Source organism: Puma concolor, chromosome B4, assembly GCF_028749965.1.
Source record: "Puma concolor isolate L17-30 chromosome B4, mPumCon1.1.hap2, whole genome shotgun sequence".
NCBI classification, from domain to species: Eukaryota; Metazoa; Chordata; class Mammalia; order Carnivora; family Felidae; genus Puma; species Puma concolor.
In genome coordinates, this window is record NC_141673.1 from 129,582,075 (window position 1) to 129,596,784 (window position 14,710).

The window sequence follows — 14,710 nt, forward strand, 5'->3', positions numbered from 1 at the left end:
CAGAAGAGTGCTCTGACGGAAACAAATCCTGCTGGGAAGAGACCTGCAGACAGGAGGATGAGAAAGGTGATGGGCGCAATGAGGAGTGAAGAATGAGCTCGGGTCACAGAGGCAGACTGCCTGAGCTCCAGCCCCGGTTTCATGGCGGCTCCACCACTTATGTGCTTAACCTCTTGGGAAACCATGGTTTCCTCATCTGAACACAGAGACGATGATGCCTACCTCGTGGTGCTGCTGTGAGCATTCACTGTTTTTTTTTTCAACGTTTTTTTATTTATTTTTGGGACAGAGAGAGACAGCATGAACGGGGGAGGGGCAGAGAGAGAGGGAGACACAGAATCGGAAACAGGCTCCAGGCTCCGAGCCACCAGCCCAGAGCCCGACGCGGGGCTCGAACTCACGGACCGCGAGATTGTGACCTGGCTGAAGTCGGATGCTTAACCGACTGCGCCACTCAGGCGCCCCGAGCATTCACTGTTTTAAGGCATGTAAAAGTCCAGTCAATCCCTCCTCCCTCTCCATAGGAGAATTTTCCCTCCACACCCACTGCCACTGCCCTGGCGCTGCAGCCCTCTCCGCAGCTGGGGTATGCGTCCCAGCCCCGCTGTCAGGCCTGGCCATGTGTCTAGCTGTGGCCAACGGAATGGGAGTCCACTGAAGCGCACTGTATCTAAGCAGAAGCTTTTCAAAAGCCGTGCATGTTCTCGCAAGCCCTCTCCTTTCCCCTCTGCCATGAGAAATGCCCGTCCCAGATAGCGGCTCCTTCAGCCTGGGGTCACGGAATGAGAAGCCCGTTTTAGAAAACAGCTGTAGCAACAGACCTACAGTCACCTTCAGCTGCCCACCTGCAGCTGGGGGTTGTTTGTTACTGTAAGGTCAACAAACTAGAGACAACTCCCTTTTGAAGTTCTCGAAACTTATATTTTAGAAATATCTGGTGAGTGAATCTTTAACAGCATTCTTTATCCAAGGAATGTATTTGATCTGAATTCAGGCAGTTGAGAACTGTACCATTTGTGATATCGTGATATCTAAATGTCAGGGCTCTATGACCAGTTAATGAAGGGAGAGAACTTAGGTTAACCGATCACTTATTATGGTACACGCGATACTTCACTTAACCCTCACAACAACCCTAAAGAAGACTGTAGTATATCACTACATAATACTGTATATTACAGTTAATATTCTGATTATGTAAAGCATTTGTATAAATACATTTTTTAAAAACCGCAAAGATTTAAATAAATACGCAAAGAAAATGAAGTATTTAGGCAGAAGGAAACACAAAATTAAACATTTAAGAGAAAATCCTCTGGTATCAATAAAATATTCAGACTATCTTTCTTCAACAATTCTTTCTTTAAATGATTAGACTCAGAGTCAGGGAGGGAAAATGCCTGTCTTTAGGTACTGCTGATGAGTATTAGTTAATGCAACTTTTTCTTTTTAAATTTAAATCCAAGTTATTTACATATGATGCAACTCTGTTAGAAAGTAACTGAAGGTAAAGGTAGTCTTACACTATTTATACTCTTCAACCCAATAATTTTACATTAGGAATCCACCCCAAATATGGTAAAAGCCGATGTTCAAAGGTGGGCATCACTTTTGGGTGATGAGGGGGAGACCCAACCTAGTGTCCACAATAGATCAATGAAATAATCTATGGTGCCTTTCCCTTCCTAGCATATTAAGAATCTATTTAAAATTGTGTTATGAATATTCTACAGTAATATGGGGAAAGGAATTGGTTATAATATTATATAAAGAAAATAAAATTCAAAATCATACAGATTGGATTAGTTAGAAATGTTCCAAAATACAACAGTGGTTGCCTTTTGGTATTTCCTGCATTTTCTTTTATGAGTATTTTTTTTAAAGGAGTAGAAACAATCTTGGGAGAAAAGGAAATATTAACGATTTGAATATTTTTGAAAGTCTCAAAATACTTTCTTATGCGAGCAGAGAAAAGCGGTCTGGTGTACTGTTAACAGCAAACTTGGGAACTATGCGGTGTAAAATCCTGGCTCAACCGCTAACTACATGATCGCCCAGAAGTTACTTATCATTCTGTACCTCGGTGCGTTCACTGAAAAAATGGGGCTAAATACAAGCACCTGCCTCATAGTGTTGTTGGTGACGATTCAATGAGTTAATCCATGTAAAATACTTAGAAACAGTGCTTGGCACATAGAAAACATGCAAATACCTGTCAGCTTTTGCTTACGTATTATAAAATATTCTGTAGGGGTGCCTGGGTGACTCAGTCAGTTAAGTATCTGAATTCAGCTTGGGTCATGATCTCACAGTTCGTAGGGTCAAGCCCACATCCGGCTCTCTGCTCTCAGCATTGAGCCTGCTTCGGATCCTCTGTGTCCCTCGCTATCTGCCCCAACCCCGCTCTCAAAAATAAATAAACATTGAAAAAAATATATACATATTGGAAAGGAACTATTCTTTTTTGCTAGGAAACTGGTAAATATTTACCACTGGAGCCAATAATAAAAAACTCAATTTTCCTTGCTCATTAACACAAGCTCAGAAAATATTTAAATTAACAAAAATATTATCTTAGTACCAAGGGGCCATTTCCTAAATCCCAAGTCTGAAACTACTCCTAAAATAAATAAGAAAAATATAAAAGTATTACCTTATTGATATCATCTGCTGTAAATCCACTTTGTTCTAAGAGTTCTCTGATTGCTTCTATACATTTATTAAAAAGTGGAGAACAGAGAAGTTCAAATCTTGCTCTGTAAACATACACACACACACACACACAGAGGAAAAAGCAAGGAGAAAGGCTTAATACAATGAAACAAGTTTTCTTGTGAAGGGTAATGCCAAAGCCTAATGTGATGTTTTAAGAACAAGTTTGTAGGGGCACTTGGGTGGCTCAGTCGGCTGAGCCTCTGACTCTTGATTTCGGCTCAGGTCATGATCTCACAGTTTGTGGATTCGAGCTCTACATCAGCGCAGAGCCTGCTTGGGATTCTCTCTCTCCCTCTCTCTGCCTCTCCCCACCCCCTCGCACCCATATATTCTCTCCCTTGCTCAAAATAAATAAATAAACTTAAAAAAAAAAAAAAGAACAGGTTTGTGAACAGAACAAGATATTTAACACCTAGCAGTGAACTCCACAGGGAGAAAACATTTGAATTATTCATCTACAAATGTATGAAGGCATTCAATGTCAAATTCAGTTGGAAGATTCTTACCCATGGCTTACTTGTAAGTTTTCAAAAAAACCTAAAAATAAATAAATACTCAGTGTATGGCATTCCCAACAAAGCCACAGATTCAAATCAAACCATCATTTACAAGCTTTTGCTATTTTTGTATGTTAAAAGTTTAAAAGATTATTTCTCATTATTTTTTTTTTTTTATAATCTGAGACTATGCTGTACATAAACTTAGTTCTCTTGCTCTGAGAAGCTCGAATGCTAGCATATAATTTTAAGAAAGATCTATGTTTGGGGCACCTGGGTGGCTCAATTGGTTAAGCGTCTGACTTCAGCTCAGGTCATGATCTTGTGGTCCACGAGTTCGAGCCCTGCATCGGTCTCTGTACTGACAGCTCAGAGCCTGGAGCCTGCTTTGGATTCTGTGTCTCCCTCACTCTCTGTCCCTCCCTCCCCTCACTAGTACTCTGTCTCTCTCAAAAATAAATAAAAACATTTAAAAAATTTTTTTAAAAATCTATGTTTATGAAAAACGCACTCCCTAATTTCATGCTAAACTTAAATGCAGATGACTGATTTTTATTTTTTGTGCTATCTGTACATACTGAAATATACTTTACCATTGAAATCTTTGTGATAAAGGCAAAATTTCTTTAATGAAACATTACAAATTCTATTTCATTCCTAATAGATAAGCAGTAATAAACAAACATACACTGAGAACTTGGACTAACTCAGTACTGAGTTAGAAATTCTAGAAACAGAAAAAATACACAACATTCTGCCCACAAAGAGATTTCTGTTCAATTTAATACCTTTCTATCTTTGGGGCTATTGTTTGAAATCTCTCTTAAAAGAGCTAGTGCAGTGCTAATAGAACTTTCTATGAGCCACCAGCCATGTCAGGCTATTGAACACTTGAACTGTGGCTAGTGCTACTGAGGACCTGAATTTTTACTGCTCTTCCTTTTCCCCCTGTGATTTATTTCTAATTAATTAAAATTTAAAAAGCCACTGGCTACTGGTTATAGTGCTGGGCACACAGATCTAGAATCTTCAGGAAAGCCCAGGAGGGTGAAGAAGCTAAACTCTAAGGACCAGATGAGGAGTAAATTTAACCAAATACAGTCAGTAGAATCCTAAAAATAATACTGTAATTCTGGAAATTTTCACTATGTTTCCAAGTTACCTATTAGGTTGTTGAGAGGTCTGAATAGTGAACCATTGGTAGGTATTACTACTGTTAGTAACATGCCAGGCAAAATGATAGGGCAATGTGCTCTCTTTGGACTCTCTCCGGGTAAAGGCATAGTCACTTGAAACCAATATTTTGGGTTCTGTAAAAGATAAGGGAATTTAAAACAATTTTACGTACATTAAACCTGTGTTCACTAAATATCATGAACACCATCGAAACTTAAAAAGGTTGCCAATGGATGACCAGAGCCAACAAAACCAAGACAGACATGAATCTTCACTAGCGTATGACAGTGACAGTATGGACGTCGGGAGTCAAACTAGCTGGGTTTGAACGCCCAGTCCGTAGCCAACACTACACATTCTTACTCTGGAGCCCTGGGCAAGAATGAGACATCTGTTTCAGCTTCCTCATGTGTAAAATACGGAAAAGACCACTACTTACTTCACGGGCTGTTACTGGGATTTGAGGAGTTAACACGTACTACTACTTAGACTCCTGCTACACTGTGTTCACTAGTAAGTTAAATACCATTGAAACACGTGCAAGCCCCACATCAAATTGAAGCAACACTTTAAGCCTTTCTTTCAAAGACCTAGGATGCTTTTTCACACACTACTCTTTGTAGCTTTGTAGCGCAAGCAATCACAACTGATGTCATTACTTTGGGAACGTTGGGAATGGTTATTTAGTCTGACAAGAACTACACCTCACAAGTAAATACGGGAGAGCTCTCCTTCTACTGATGGCTAATAAATCTCAAAAGGACGAACAAAAAAACCCAAGGTGAGAAAATTACACCTAAATATAAATGTATTTGGAATTTTGTTCTTGTTATTTTAATTCTCCATTTTCTCAGCATTAACCCTAATAATTCTCAGGAACCCTCTATAAATTAACAGCAGGGTGCAGCCCAGTGGTTATTAAGGCTTCTTCACAGCATTTTATTACAACTAACTTTTGTCCCCAAGCGACTGATTCAGGGCCCATCTTTCAGCCTAGCCCCGCTGCTGATTCTTTTACAGAACCTGAAAATGACTGTATAACATAACCGCGGCCAACACCACAGCTGACGGAGTTCTGAGGCCAGACAACCACCACTCTGCTCCACGGGGTTCAGGCCCTGTGCCTCCCCGGGAACAGCCATGCTGCTACGTGGGGACAGCATACTTGCGATGCACTTCACCAGTTGGCTTCGAAACCGTGGGAGATTTCATCACATATGTTTACTCCAGGAGGAGGCATAAAGTTACGTAGAGACGTTATTAATAATTTTATACCTCAGTATCTTATATTTGCTTGATCCATTATTTTAACTTAGAAAAGAAAAACCTAAATATGGTAAAGAAACTACTGTTCTTCATCTTTCATTGTAGGGAGTCAACAGAGTACATGTAAATTTCATGAATCAGGGTGAAAATCTCTCATTTAGAAATACGGAGACAACTCTAAGGAACCAAAAACAGTAAGTTAAAAATGGCTGCCTCTGAATCACATAAAGAAATAAAATATTGATATGTACTGCAACATAAACGATCCTTAAAAACATGCTAAGTGATGGAAACCAAACATGGAAGGTCATATACCATATGATTTCCTTTATGTGAAATGTCCAGTGTAGACAAAAACATAAAGAAAGTACATAGGTGGTTGCCAGAGGTTGAGAGTGGTGGGAACAGGAAGTGACTGCTAATGGGTATAGAATTTCTTTTGGGAACGAAAATGTTCTAGAAGCAGAACCAGAAACAGATACTGGTTGGTAATAGTTTCATAAGTCTGTGAATATACAAAAGTCCACAGAACTATACACTTTTATGGTATCTGAATATTTTAATAAAGTCATTAAAACAATTTGTTTTTCTTAAATGGGTGGCTCTAATGAAGAGGCTGGACAGGAGAAAAGTGAGATGACACCAGTCCAGTATCATCAACTCTGCTATCCTATTTCCTACCACCTTTTCCATATCATCTCTGCTGTCATATCCCTCTCAGGACCCATCCTCACGCCCTTACAGTCTCAAAGTTCCCCTGCATCGACTCCCTTACACCTCCAAGGTCTTGCTCCCGGGCCCTGGTCACACTGACACCTGAAATGCTAGCCTGCTTCCCATGGCCCCCTTCCCCCCACACTCCTGCCAGAGACACCCTGCCAGCCACATTTTAGACAATGGCGCCTCCTGCTCCCTGCACTTAGGAAGCTCTTTATTACCACCAGGATGGGGCCCTGGCTCCGCAGCAGGCATTCAGGGCCTGGCTGGGTTCATCCTGGCCTCTCCATCCTGTATTCTAATTAGGGTCAGCCTTCACCCAGATGCCGGTCGTGCAGCGCCCCCACCTCCACCCAACACACACGGACGGTGCCACAAAAGGTCAGACCCCTGCTTACAGACCGGTGCAGCCCCCTCACCTCTTGGAGCAAGTGCGTCATCTCTCCCGGACAGTGTCCCTCCCCAGAGCGGAAGGACTCCAGCTGCTCTGTGCCCCAGGGACTCTATGCAGACTGTCTCCCACTTCTCCAGGACTTAGTTGGGCTCAGCTCCCCCAAGGCTTGGAGCCTCCCTAAGCATCTCAGGCCCGTGTCCTGAACCACAGGTGCAGCACCCGCAGGCCATGAGGCCTCGGTAGCTGACGGAACCACCTTGGAAAGGGGACTGAGAATTCCTCGGGACCAGGGCTTGAACTTGTCCACATTCCCTGCCCAGCAAGCACAGAGCTCACAGGACAGCATCAAGCTGAACCAGGCACTGAATACATGAGGTAAGGTGGGAGGAGGAAGGGGGGGTGCTGCCGGCCAAAGGGGCTGCCCCTCTTCCACCTAAACAACACATGGCATCGCCGGGGCTCAGTACTGCGATCAGGCTGGTCGATAATGTGGTTCCAAGTCATAGAAAACTGTCTGAATTCTCCTTGTCTGTGCCCTGAAAGCCTTAAATTTCTGGCTGATTCTTTCTTTATGCAAAGTCTAGCTGCTATAAACTGAGGAACACAAAGCTAGGATGGCAGGAGACAACCTGGTCACCCCAGGGAACAGGACAGTCCTTCAGGAAAAAGCAGAGGCCCACCTCACCTGGACCTCGGCTGTGGGGAGCCCAGTGACCACCAGAGCTCTCTTCCACAGGCCAGGCAGAGACCTGAGCACACAGAGCCCAGAAGGCCCATGGGTCAACAGCTACCATTCCTTAGGACTGATCCGTAAGGACACTCCAGGAGGCCCACAGCAGATGGCTGCCATCCCACAGGATCAGTAGAGCAGGTGCCTGCCCAGAAGCACTGGATTTGGGTGATTCACCCACAAGTGCAATACTATCCAAGCCCAAGTCTGACAGTTTCCTGATGTGGAGCCCAGACCACAAAGTCCCTAGGTTCCGCGTCTTTGTGCAAGTCCTGAGATCTCTCTGAAGGTACCAAGGCCAACTGGTAGATTCTGTGGATTCCTGGGAGTGCGTCTAAAGCACCAGGATGCCCGATGGGCCCCAAGAACACTAGGAACTGCGCCCAAACTCAAAGTAGGCAAACGATTCCGCACGTTGTTTGCAACTTAACAAAGCCCGCGTCAGTGCACGCTTAAGGGAAGCGGGGATTGTTCCCCTCCCATGGTCCAGGTCGTCCTTCAGTGCCTCAGGGGAACTTGTGCAGACCAGAAACACTCTGGTTCGCAGCTCCTGGCCTCCCACCGGCAGGCCTCCCACCCCTGCAGGCTGGTCCCCTCCGCTCTAGGCTGGCGACTTAGCAAGCTCAGGAGCGCCTCTGGTGGGGGGGGGGGGGGGCTTTGTTGTGCTCCGAAGTTCTGCCTGGCGGTAGGCTCGCTGCGGGGCAGGAGAAACAAAGGCGTGCTGGGCCAGAGGCCCGACCCAGTGCCAGGCATGGCGACCCAGTGCCAGGCCTGTCCTGCAGGGCTCACCGGGGCCGCCCAGCTGGCCCAACGTGGCCAGGAGCCCAGAAGCGGAGGCAGGAGGCGGGAGGGTCGCAGAACCAAGGGGAACGGGGGCGCGAAGCAGACGTAGAAGGGGCAGGCGTGGGATCCGCCCTGATTGCAGGTGCCATGGGCTTCCCGCTCCTTCTCCCAACCCTCCTGGCACTGGAGGGAGGCAGCAGTGGCCCCACCGCCTGGGCATTGCCTCACCCCGGCCTGGAATTTTTGTTTGTTTGTTTGTTTGTTTGTTTAAATGTTTACTTATTTTTGAGAGAGAGAGAGAGACAGAGTATGAGTTGGGGAGGGGCAGAAACGGAGGGCCACAGAGAATCGGAAGCAGGCTCTGAGCTGTCAGCACAGAGCCCAACTCGGGGCTCGAACTCACCAACTGTGAGATCATCACCTGAGCCGAAGTCAGAGGCTTAAGCAACCGAACCATCCAGGCGCCCCTGGAATTTTGTTTTTTAAAGTTCTTTGGACTTCATTCAGTTTTACCTGGACACATTGCAGTCAAAATCTTGACCTTCATATAATGAGTCAAGGAAACAATTGGCACTTCCCAAGGTTGACAAAGAATGCTTTGCAATGTCAGCACTGTTCATCAGCTTCATCATGGCTCGGGCGTTCCCTCTCACATCATGTTTGAAGGATCTAGATTAAAAATATAGTCTCTGAAGTTTAAAAATTACTAGGCCATTTAGAATTATGTAGATAATGCCTACTAGGACAATAAGCCCATACGTTAATATTAATATCAGATGTTACTACAGGTTTCAAACCCTCCAAAATCTCTGAAGAAAATTCTTTGCAATTAAAAGAAGGGCCTCCTTAAAAAAAATGAGTAACAGATATATTTGATACTTAGAACTGCTCTATTCTGTGGCCATAATAATAACCAATTGAGCCACCCAGGCACCCCAGTATAGGTCTTTTTGAAACAAGTAAGTAATTACCTCTTTTTCAAGACTTTTTTTACCTAGTCAGTTTAGTCAAACTGATGAAAATACTATTTCAGCCAAATATTTTTTAAGAGTGGCAATGTCCGAAATAGAACCTTTATCTATTTGACTCTTGATTTTGAATGGAATAATTACATCTAGTAACAAAACCAAAATGCTGCTTGTGATAGCAGATTAGTAATTAAATAAACACTCCATAAGACACTAATTCACTGGGATGTGACTGTAACATAAGGTAACCTTTATCAGATCTAAACTTTTAAAAATTGTTCAGAAGGTATTGAGCCCTCAAGTGCTTGTACACTCCTTTATCTAGACATAATAGCAGCACCCGAGGTATTAAGAAATTTAATTGAGACCCACGTTCATGAAGTTCAACATCTGGCAGGCCCTCACACTAAATGAGAAATCTGAGCCCACTGTACTGGACAACTTGCCCTCTGCTTCCCTGCAAATGCCTGGAGAGGACATTGTAACTCTAGACACAAAAATATCCAAAGCACTGGAAAAAAAACCCCACATCCTCCTTTGAAGCAAGGCAATTTAAAACAGTACAAAAACCCAGAAGAGAAACTTCAATTAAAATATATCATGAAGTCCATTAATATTTACCTCTGAAACTCTGAAGCCAGATACTGTGCTAAGGTTTCTGTGAAATGTGTACCTCCTATGTTATCATCAGTGTTTGTTGAAAGAACACGATATATTCCACTGTTCACTTCCATGACACTGACAGATAAGGATGTTCCTCCAAGTTTAAACACCAAAATATTGCTTAAAAGAAAGAAAACGTAAGTAAGTTATGAGAGAATCACAAAACTTTAAAGGCAGGTTGGACACTGGAAGTCACTTAGTTTAATCCCTTTATGTCACAAATAGTTGATTAGTGCTGAATTAAGCCTGGAACCCCTACATTCTGAATCAAAACCAAAGTCTGTTTTTATTTAGTTGCATATGTAAACTGGATTCTTTTGAGTAACTGGAGTTCAAAACACTAACTTTTCTTTTCGTGGTTATAATGAATCATAACAGAATTAAATACAGAAACTTTATGTGCTAATATTATCCAAGTTACTACTACAATGACACATTCTGTAAAAATCAAACATATGCAAAACTAGAAGCTCATTTCTGATATTCTACATAAACTAATTTCCTACTGATTTATACATACTAACTTCTTTAACTGTGAAATAGTAGTAAGGTGAAACAACTAGGGAAAATAAACACATCAGAATTAATCTCCCTAACGGTGTCTGTGTCAGATATATTAGAAGTTTCAACAACTAAATTAGGAGCATGTCTTACTATTTCATTATCAAAAAACGCTTTAAATCCCATGCTGGATTCCCCCCATCTCCTGTCAAGAAAAATGTATATAAAAGACTTACTGTTTCTAAACATGTTTAATAATTGGAATTGGTAGAAAAATTAACAGTGCCTTGGCTTGAGTTGGAATTTGGCTGGGCTTATAAATTTCAAATCCTCCTCCAATAAAGACAAATAATATGAAAGGGGCGCCTGGGTGGCTCAGTCGGTTGAGCGTCTGACTTTGGCTCAACCATGATCTCATGGTTCGTGGGTTTGAGCCCCGCATCAGGCTCTTTGCTGACAGCTCAGAGCCTGAAGCCTGTTTCAGATTCTGTGTCTCCCTTTCTCTCTGCCCCTCCCCCACTCGCACTACGTTTCCCTCTGTCTCAGAAATAAACAAACATTAAAAAAAAAAAAAAAAAAGACAAATAACATGAGTAATAAGAAGACAGCAAAGTTCAATCTTCCCTCCTGTTATGTCCTTTCTCTGCTCTCCTAGGAAGTCTTTCTCATCTATTTGAAAAACCCCAGGTGAGAGTTTCAATGTCATTTCATCCATAAAGGCTTGGAACCCACTGCTTTATATAATGATCCCCATTGCTATAATCTAAAAATGTTTTCTGCACTGAAAAACTTAGAGCTGCAAATATGGTTTTTACCTTTTTCCAGTGGGGCAGTGTTGTCCAATTCCATAAGCCAGAAGAGCTGCAGATGGTTCATGGATTAACCGCAAAACATTAAACCCAGCAGCTCTGGCTGCTTCCCTGTGGACAATTTGCTTTCAATGAATTTAATATCACAACACGTTCGAGTATTTTCTTGACAAAAAAAAAATAACATGCTTATAACGAATAAAGAAAAGTCTCAAAAATGTCCATGCTTATAAATGTTAGAAAGAGATTAAGACAAATTTATAATACATTTTGGAATTTTCCAGTTTCTTTAATTTAGGGTCAGTTTTTAACATCCCACAAGTTCAAGTAAATAAAGCAATTATCTGTCCCACAAGCAACTCAGATGACTGCCAAAGTGCCAGATGAAACTCAATCCTCAAAACAAAGGTATACATGCTCATCAATTACATTTTCATAATGACCTATAAAAAATAAACGCAACTTTTTGTTTAGATGTGAAGATCTAACAAGGTGAAGAAATAATTGCAAATATATCTAAAACTGTATATATTTTTATATAATTCCAACATAAACCTTGATTATATGAAAGTCAGGCAAAGCAACTTATAAACATGAACTTAACCCGGTAATTAAAAATATTTCCAATCAAAACAGCTTAATAAGGTACATCTAATTTTATGTTCTCTTGGTATTACAGATAGGAAATATTAATGATCATTACTATACTTTTTACCATACTAATTACATATGTAAATATATACATCTGTTTACAAATACAATTTTATTGCCTAAGGTACTTTCAATTACAGTTTTACCTTTTACTACATTGTGGTATTATAAAATCTATATTTGCTCTAAGCAAACAAGATAAACTTACCCAAGAGCATTTTTTTGCTTTTCTCCAAAATCAAATGGAACAGTAATGACTACATCATTTGCATCTGAGCCCAATACAGAATGTGCTGTTTCTGTATTAAAAAATAAATAAATAAAAATAAATTCTAATGACACAAGAAAAATGTCATGATACTTTGTGGTTTATTAATTTGTACCATGATCTTCTCACTGTAAAGATTTTCCAATACACTTATTTGACCACCCCATTCATGTTCTTCTCTGGCTCTCTTAAACTTGTTAAGTTTACTTACTAATTTTGGGAGCGATAGAGACAGCATGAGTGGGAGAGGGGCAGAGAGAAAGGAAGAGAGAAAGAGTCCCAAGGAGGTTGCACACTGCCAGCCGAGAGCCCGAAGGAGGGCTTGAACTCACGAAAACTGTGAGACCATGACCTGAGCCAAAACCAAGAGTCTGATGCTTAACTGACTGAGCCGCCCAGGCGCCTCTCTTCTCTGGCTTTCTTAAATAGTGCAGAACTTTTTGTGGATTTGGAAATCTGTGGACACGGAACCAGGTACTTTCCAAAAAGCCTGGCTCTTAGGCTTCAAAGTTTCAACCATCTCCCAAATTAGACTGCTTCCATTAACAGTGAGTCTTTCATGTGTCCATGTGAAGACAAAACAGCATGTTAGTTCAACACACTAGAAGAATGCCTTCCATCCCACAAATTCGTAACAATTCCAGAGCTGAAGTGAGTCTTATCATCTGCTCCCGAATTTCCCAAATTGTTCCACAGCACTGCCACTCGGTTTTGAGTCTTCCTTGGAAGTGTTAATGAGCCAGACCTACTTAATCTACCTAAAGAACTGTTCAAAGAGCACTGTCAATCTTGAGCAGAGAAAGAAACTCTTCACACTTATTTGGCCACTTCAATTTAAGAAGCTGTGGAAATGTGAGCCTGGCCCAACCCATTTACATTACTTCTAAGGAAACCAAAGTCAGGGAAGGTTAGTCAAATAACCAAGGTCACATGGACAGTTAGTGACACAGTCAGGTCTAGTGTTAGGTCTCCTTAATCTGCTCAATCACCCTGCTTCTCTCCAGATCAAGAAACACCTCTAACTTTTCTTTAAGGTCAACTTTTAAAAGGTCTCTTTTGCTCAATACCTTTCATTTTACTAAATATCAGTCTGGCAACATCTTCTGGGTTAACAAACTTTGTTTCTTCTCCAGTATCTATTTCGTATCGTAACTTTCCATTCTTTTCAATGACCTATAAAGGAAATTGTAGGTGTGTTACATAAGGAATGATTTTAATAAAGATAGAAAGTTTCAAAATAATATAATTGGTTATGACCTTGGCAACGACTTTGTGTAACGGAGAGGTAATAATAGAACCATACTCACTAAACATTTACTTTCCGTGATGTATTTCTGAGCCTGCGGATCATCAGAGCTGTCCATAAAGATAAAGATAATTATTAAAATCAGTATTGTTGATGAGTAATATTTAAAGACTATATTTTTAATATCACTAAACAAATATAAAAATATAAACAAAATCATGAAGTTGCTTAATATTAACAAATCATGATATATTATAAGTGATAGGATTAAATGGACACTATTATTTAGTGGTTATAGTAATCCTATTAAAGTGTTAACCTGCGTGCACACGCACGCACACGCACACACACGTGTTAACCTTCATGTTTGGAAGTAAATAGCTCTTATTTGTTCTGATCTTGCTATTAACAGATGCTATACATCTGAGGGTAATTTTTCAGAATATCAATGATTTTATGTCATATATACTCCCATCTGTGATGGTGAAGACTGATCACTGACAATCACTGAGATAAAAAGGACGAAAAGAAAGATGTCAAAGTAAGGGCAGACCAGAATACCTAACACCATCTTTGTTCCTTGGCTCGTGAACATGAATCAACACCCAAAGCAAAAAACAAAAAACAAAAAAACAAAAATCTGAGCTGAAGTATGAATGTTCTATGTGGAAAGGTGCAGCGTACTGCAAGTAGACAGATCTATAACGTCCTACCCAAAGTAGGTATTAAATGTATACGGCAATGAAAAATTAGAACAATGGATATGATGTTGCTCAAAATACCAATTTGTGCAGACTAAAAAATGTTTTCACGTGTATTACCTCACTTGCTCTTCACAACACCTCAGTGGGGTTAATTTGGCAGGTATTATTTTGGAGGTAATAGTTCATAGAGAGTCAATGCCTTGTAAGTTAATAAGGAACAGTTGGTACTGATTCCAGCCTTCTCTATCAGGGTGGTGTTGTTTACATCTAACCGGCTGCCTCCCAGTAACAAGGTAAATGACTAAAGTACCTCTACCCCTTTGGGCAGTGACAGGAGTCCTTGATTCTTGTTATAATTTCATCTAGAAATTAAAGGAAACCCTTCCACTTTAACCCTTCTTCCAAGGGGTTGCAGCTATTCCATTCAGAGACCAGTCTTTAAAAAGAGTTGAAAATTAATAGCAACTAACTGCTGAAGTTATTGGGCATCCAAAGACCCTAACCTGTGTAAATAAGAGGAAGACAGAAGGGTTTAAGTGACTAATTCGGCTTAGAACTGTCTAGAACACTTGCAGATTCCTCACACTTCTTCTCTATCACCTAAAAACTGCTAAGAGAGGAA

General features: G+C 41.1%; 1 protein-coding gene across 2 annotated transcripts in view; it reads right to left on the bottom strand.

Annotated features, from left to right (window-relative positions):
- LOC112867301 (heat shock 70 kDa protein 14) overlaps positions 1–14,710 on the bottom strand; it is a 43,501-nt gene that overhangs the window by 20,009 nt on the left and 8,782 nt on the right. For both annotated transcript variants that reach the window (XM_025930288.2, XM_086714876.1), the window contains 7 exons: positions 13,446–13,494; positions 13,206–13,311; positions 12,079–12,169; positions 11,226–11,330; positions 9,868–10,029; positions 8,792–8,947; positions 2,654–2,756 (listed from right to left, as the gene is read on the bottom strand). In XM_025930288.2, coding sequence (XP_025786073.1) covers positions 2,654–2,756; positions 8,792–8,947; positions 9,868–10,029; positions 11,226–11,330; positions 12,079–12,169; positions 13,206–13,311; positions 13,446–13,494 — 772 coding nt within the window. The remainder of the gene's footprint in view (positions 1–2,653; positions 2,757–8,791; positions 8,948–9,867; positions 10,030–11,225; positions 11,331–12,078; positions 12,170–13,205; positions 13,312–13,445; positions 13,495–14,710) is intronic.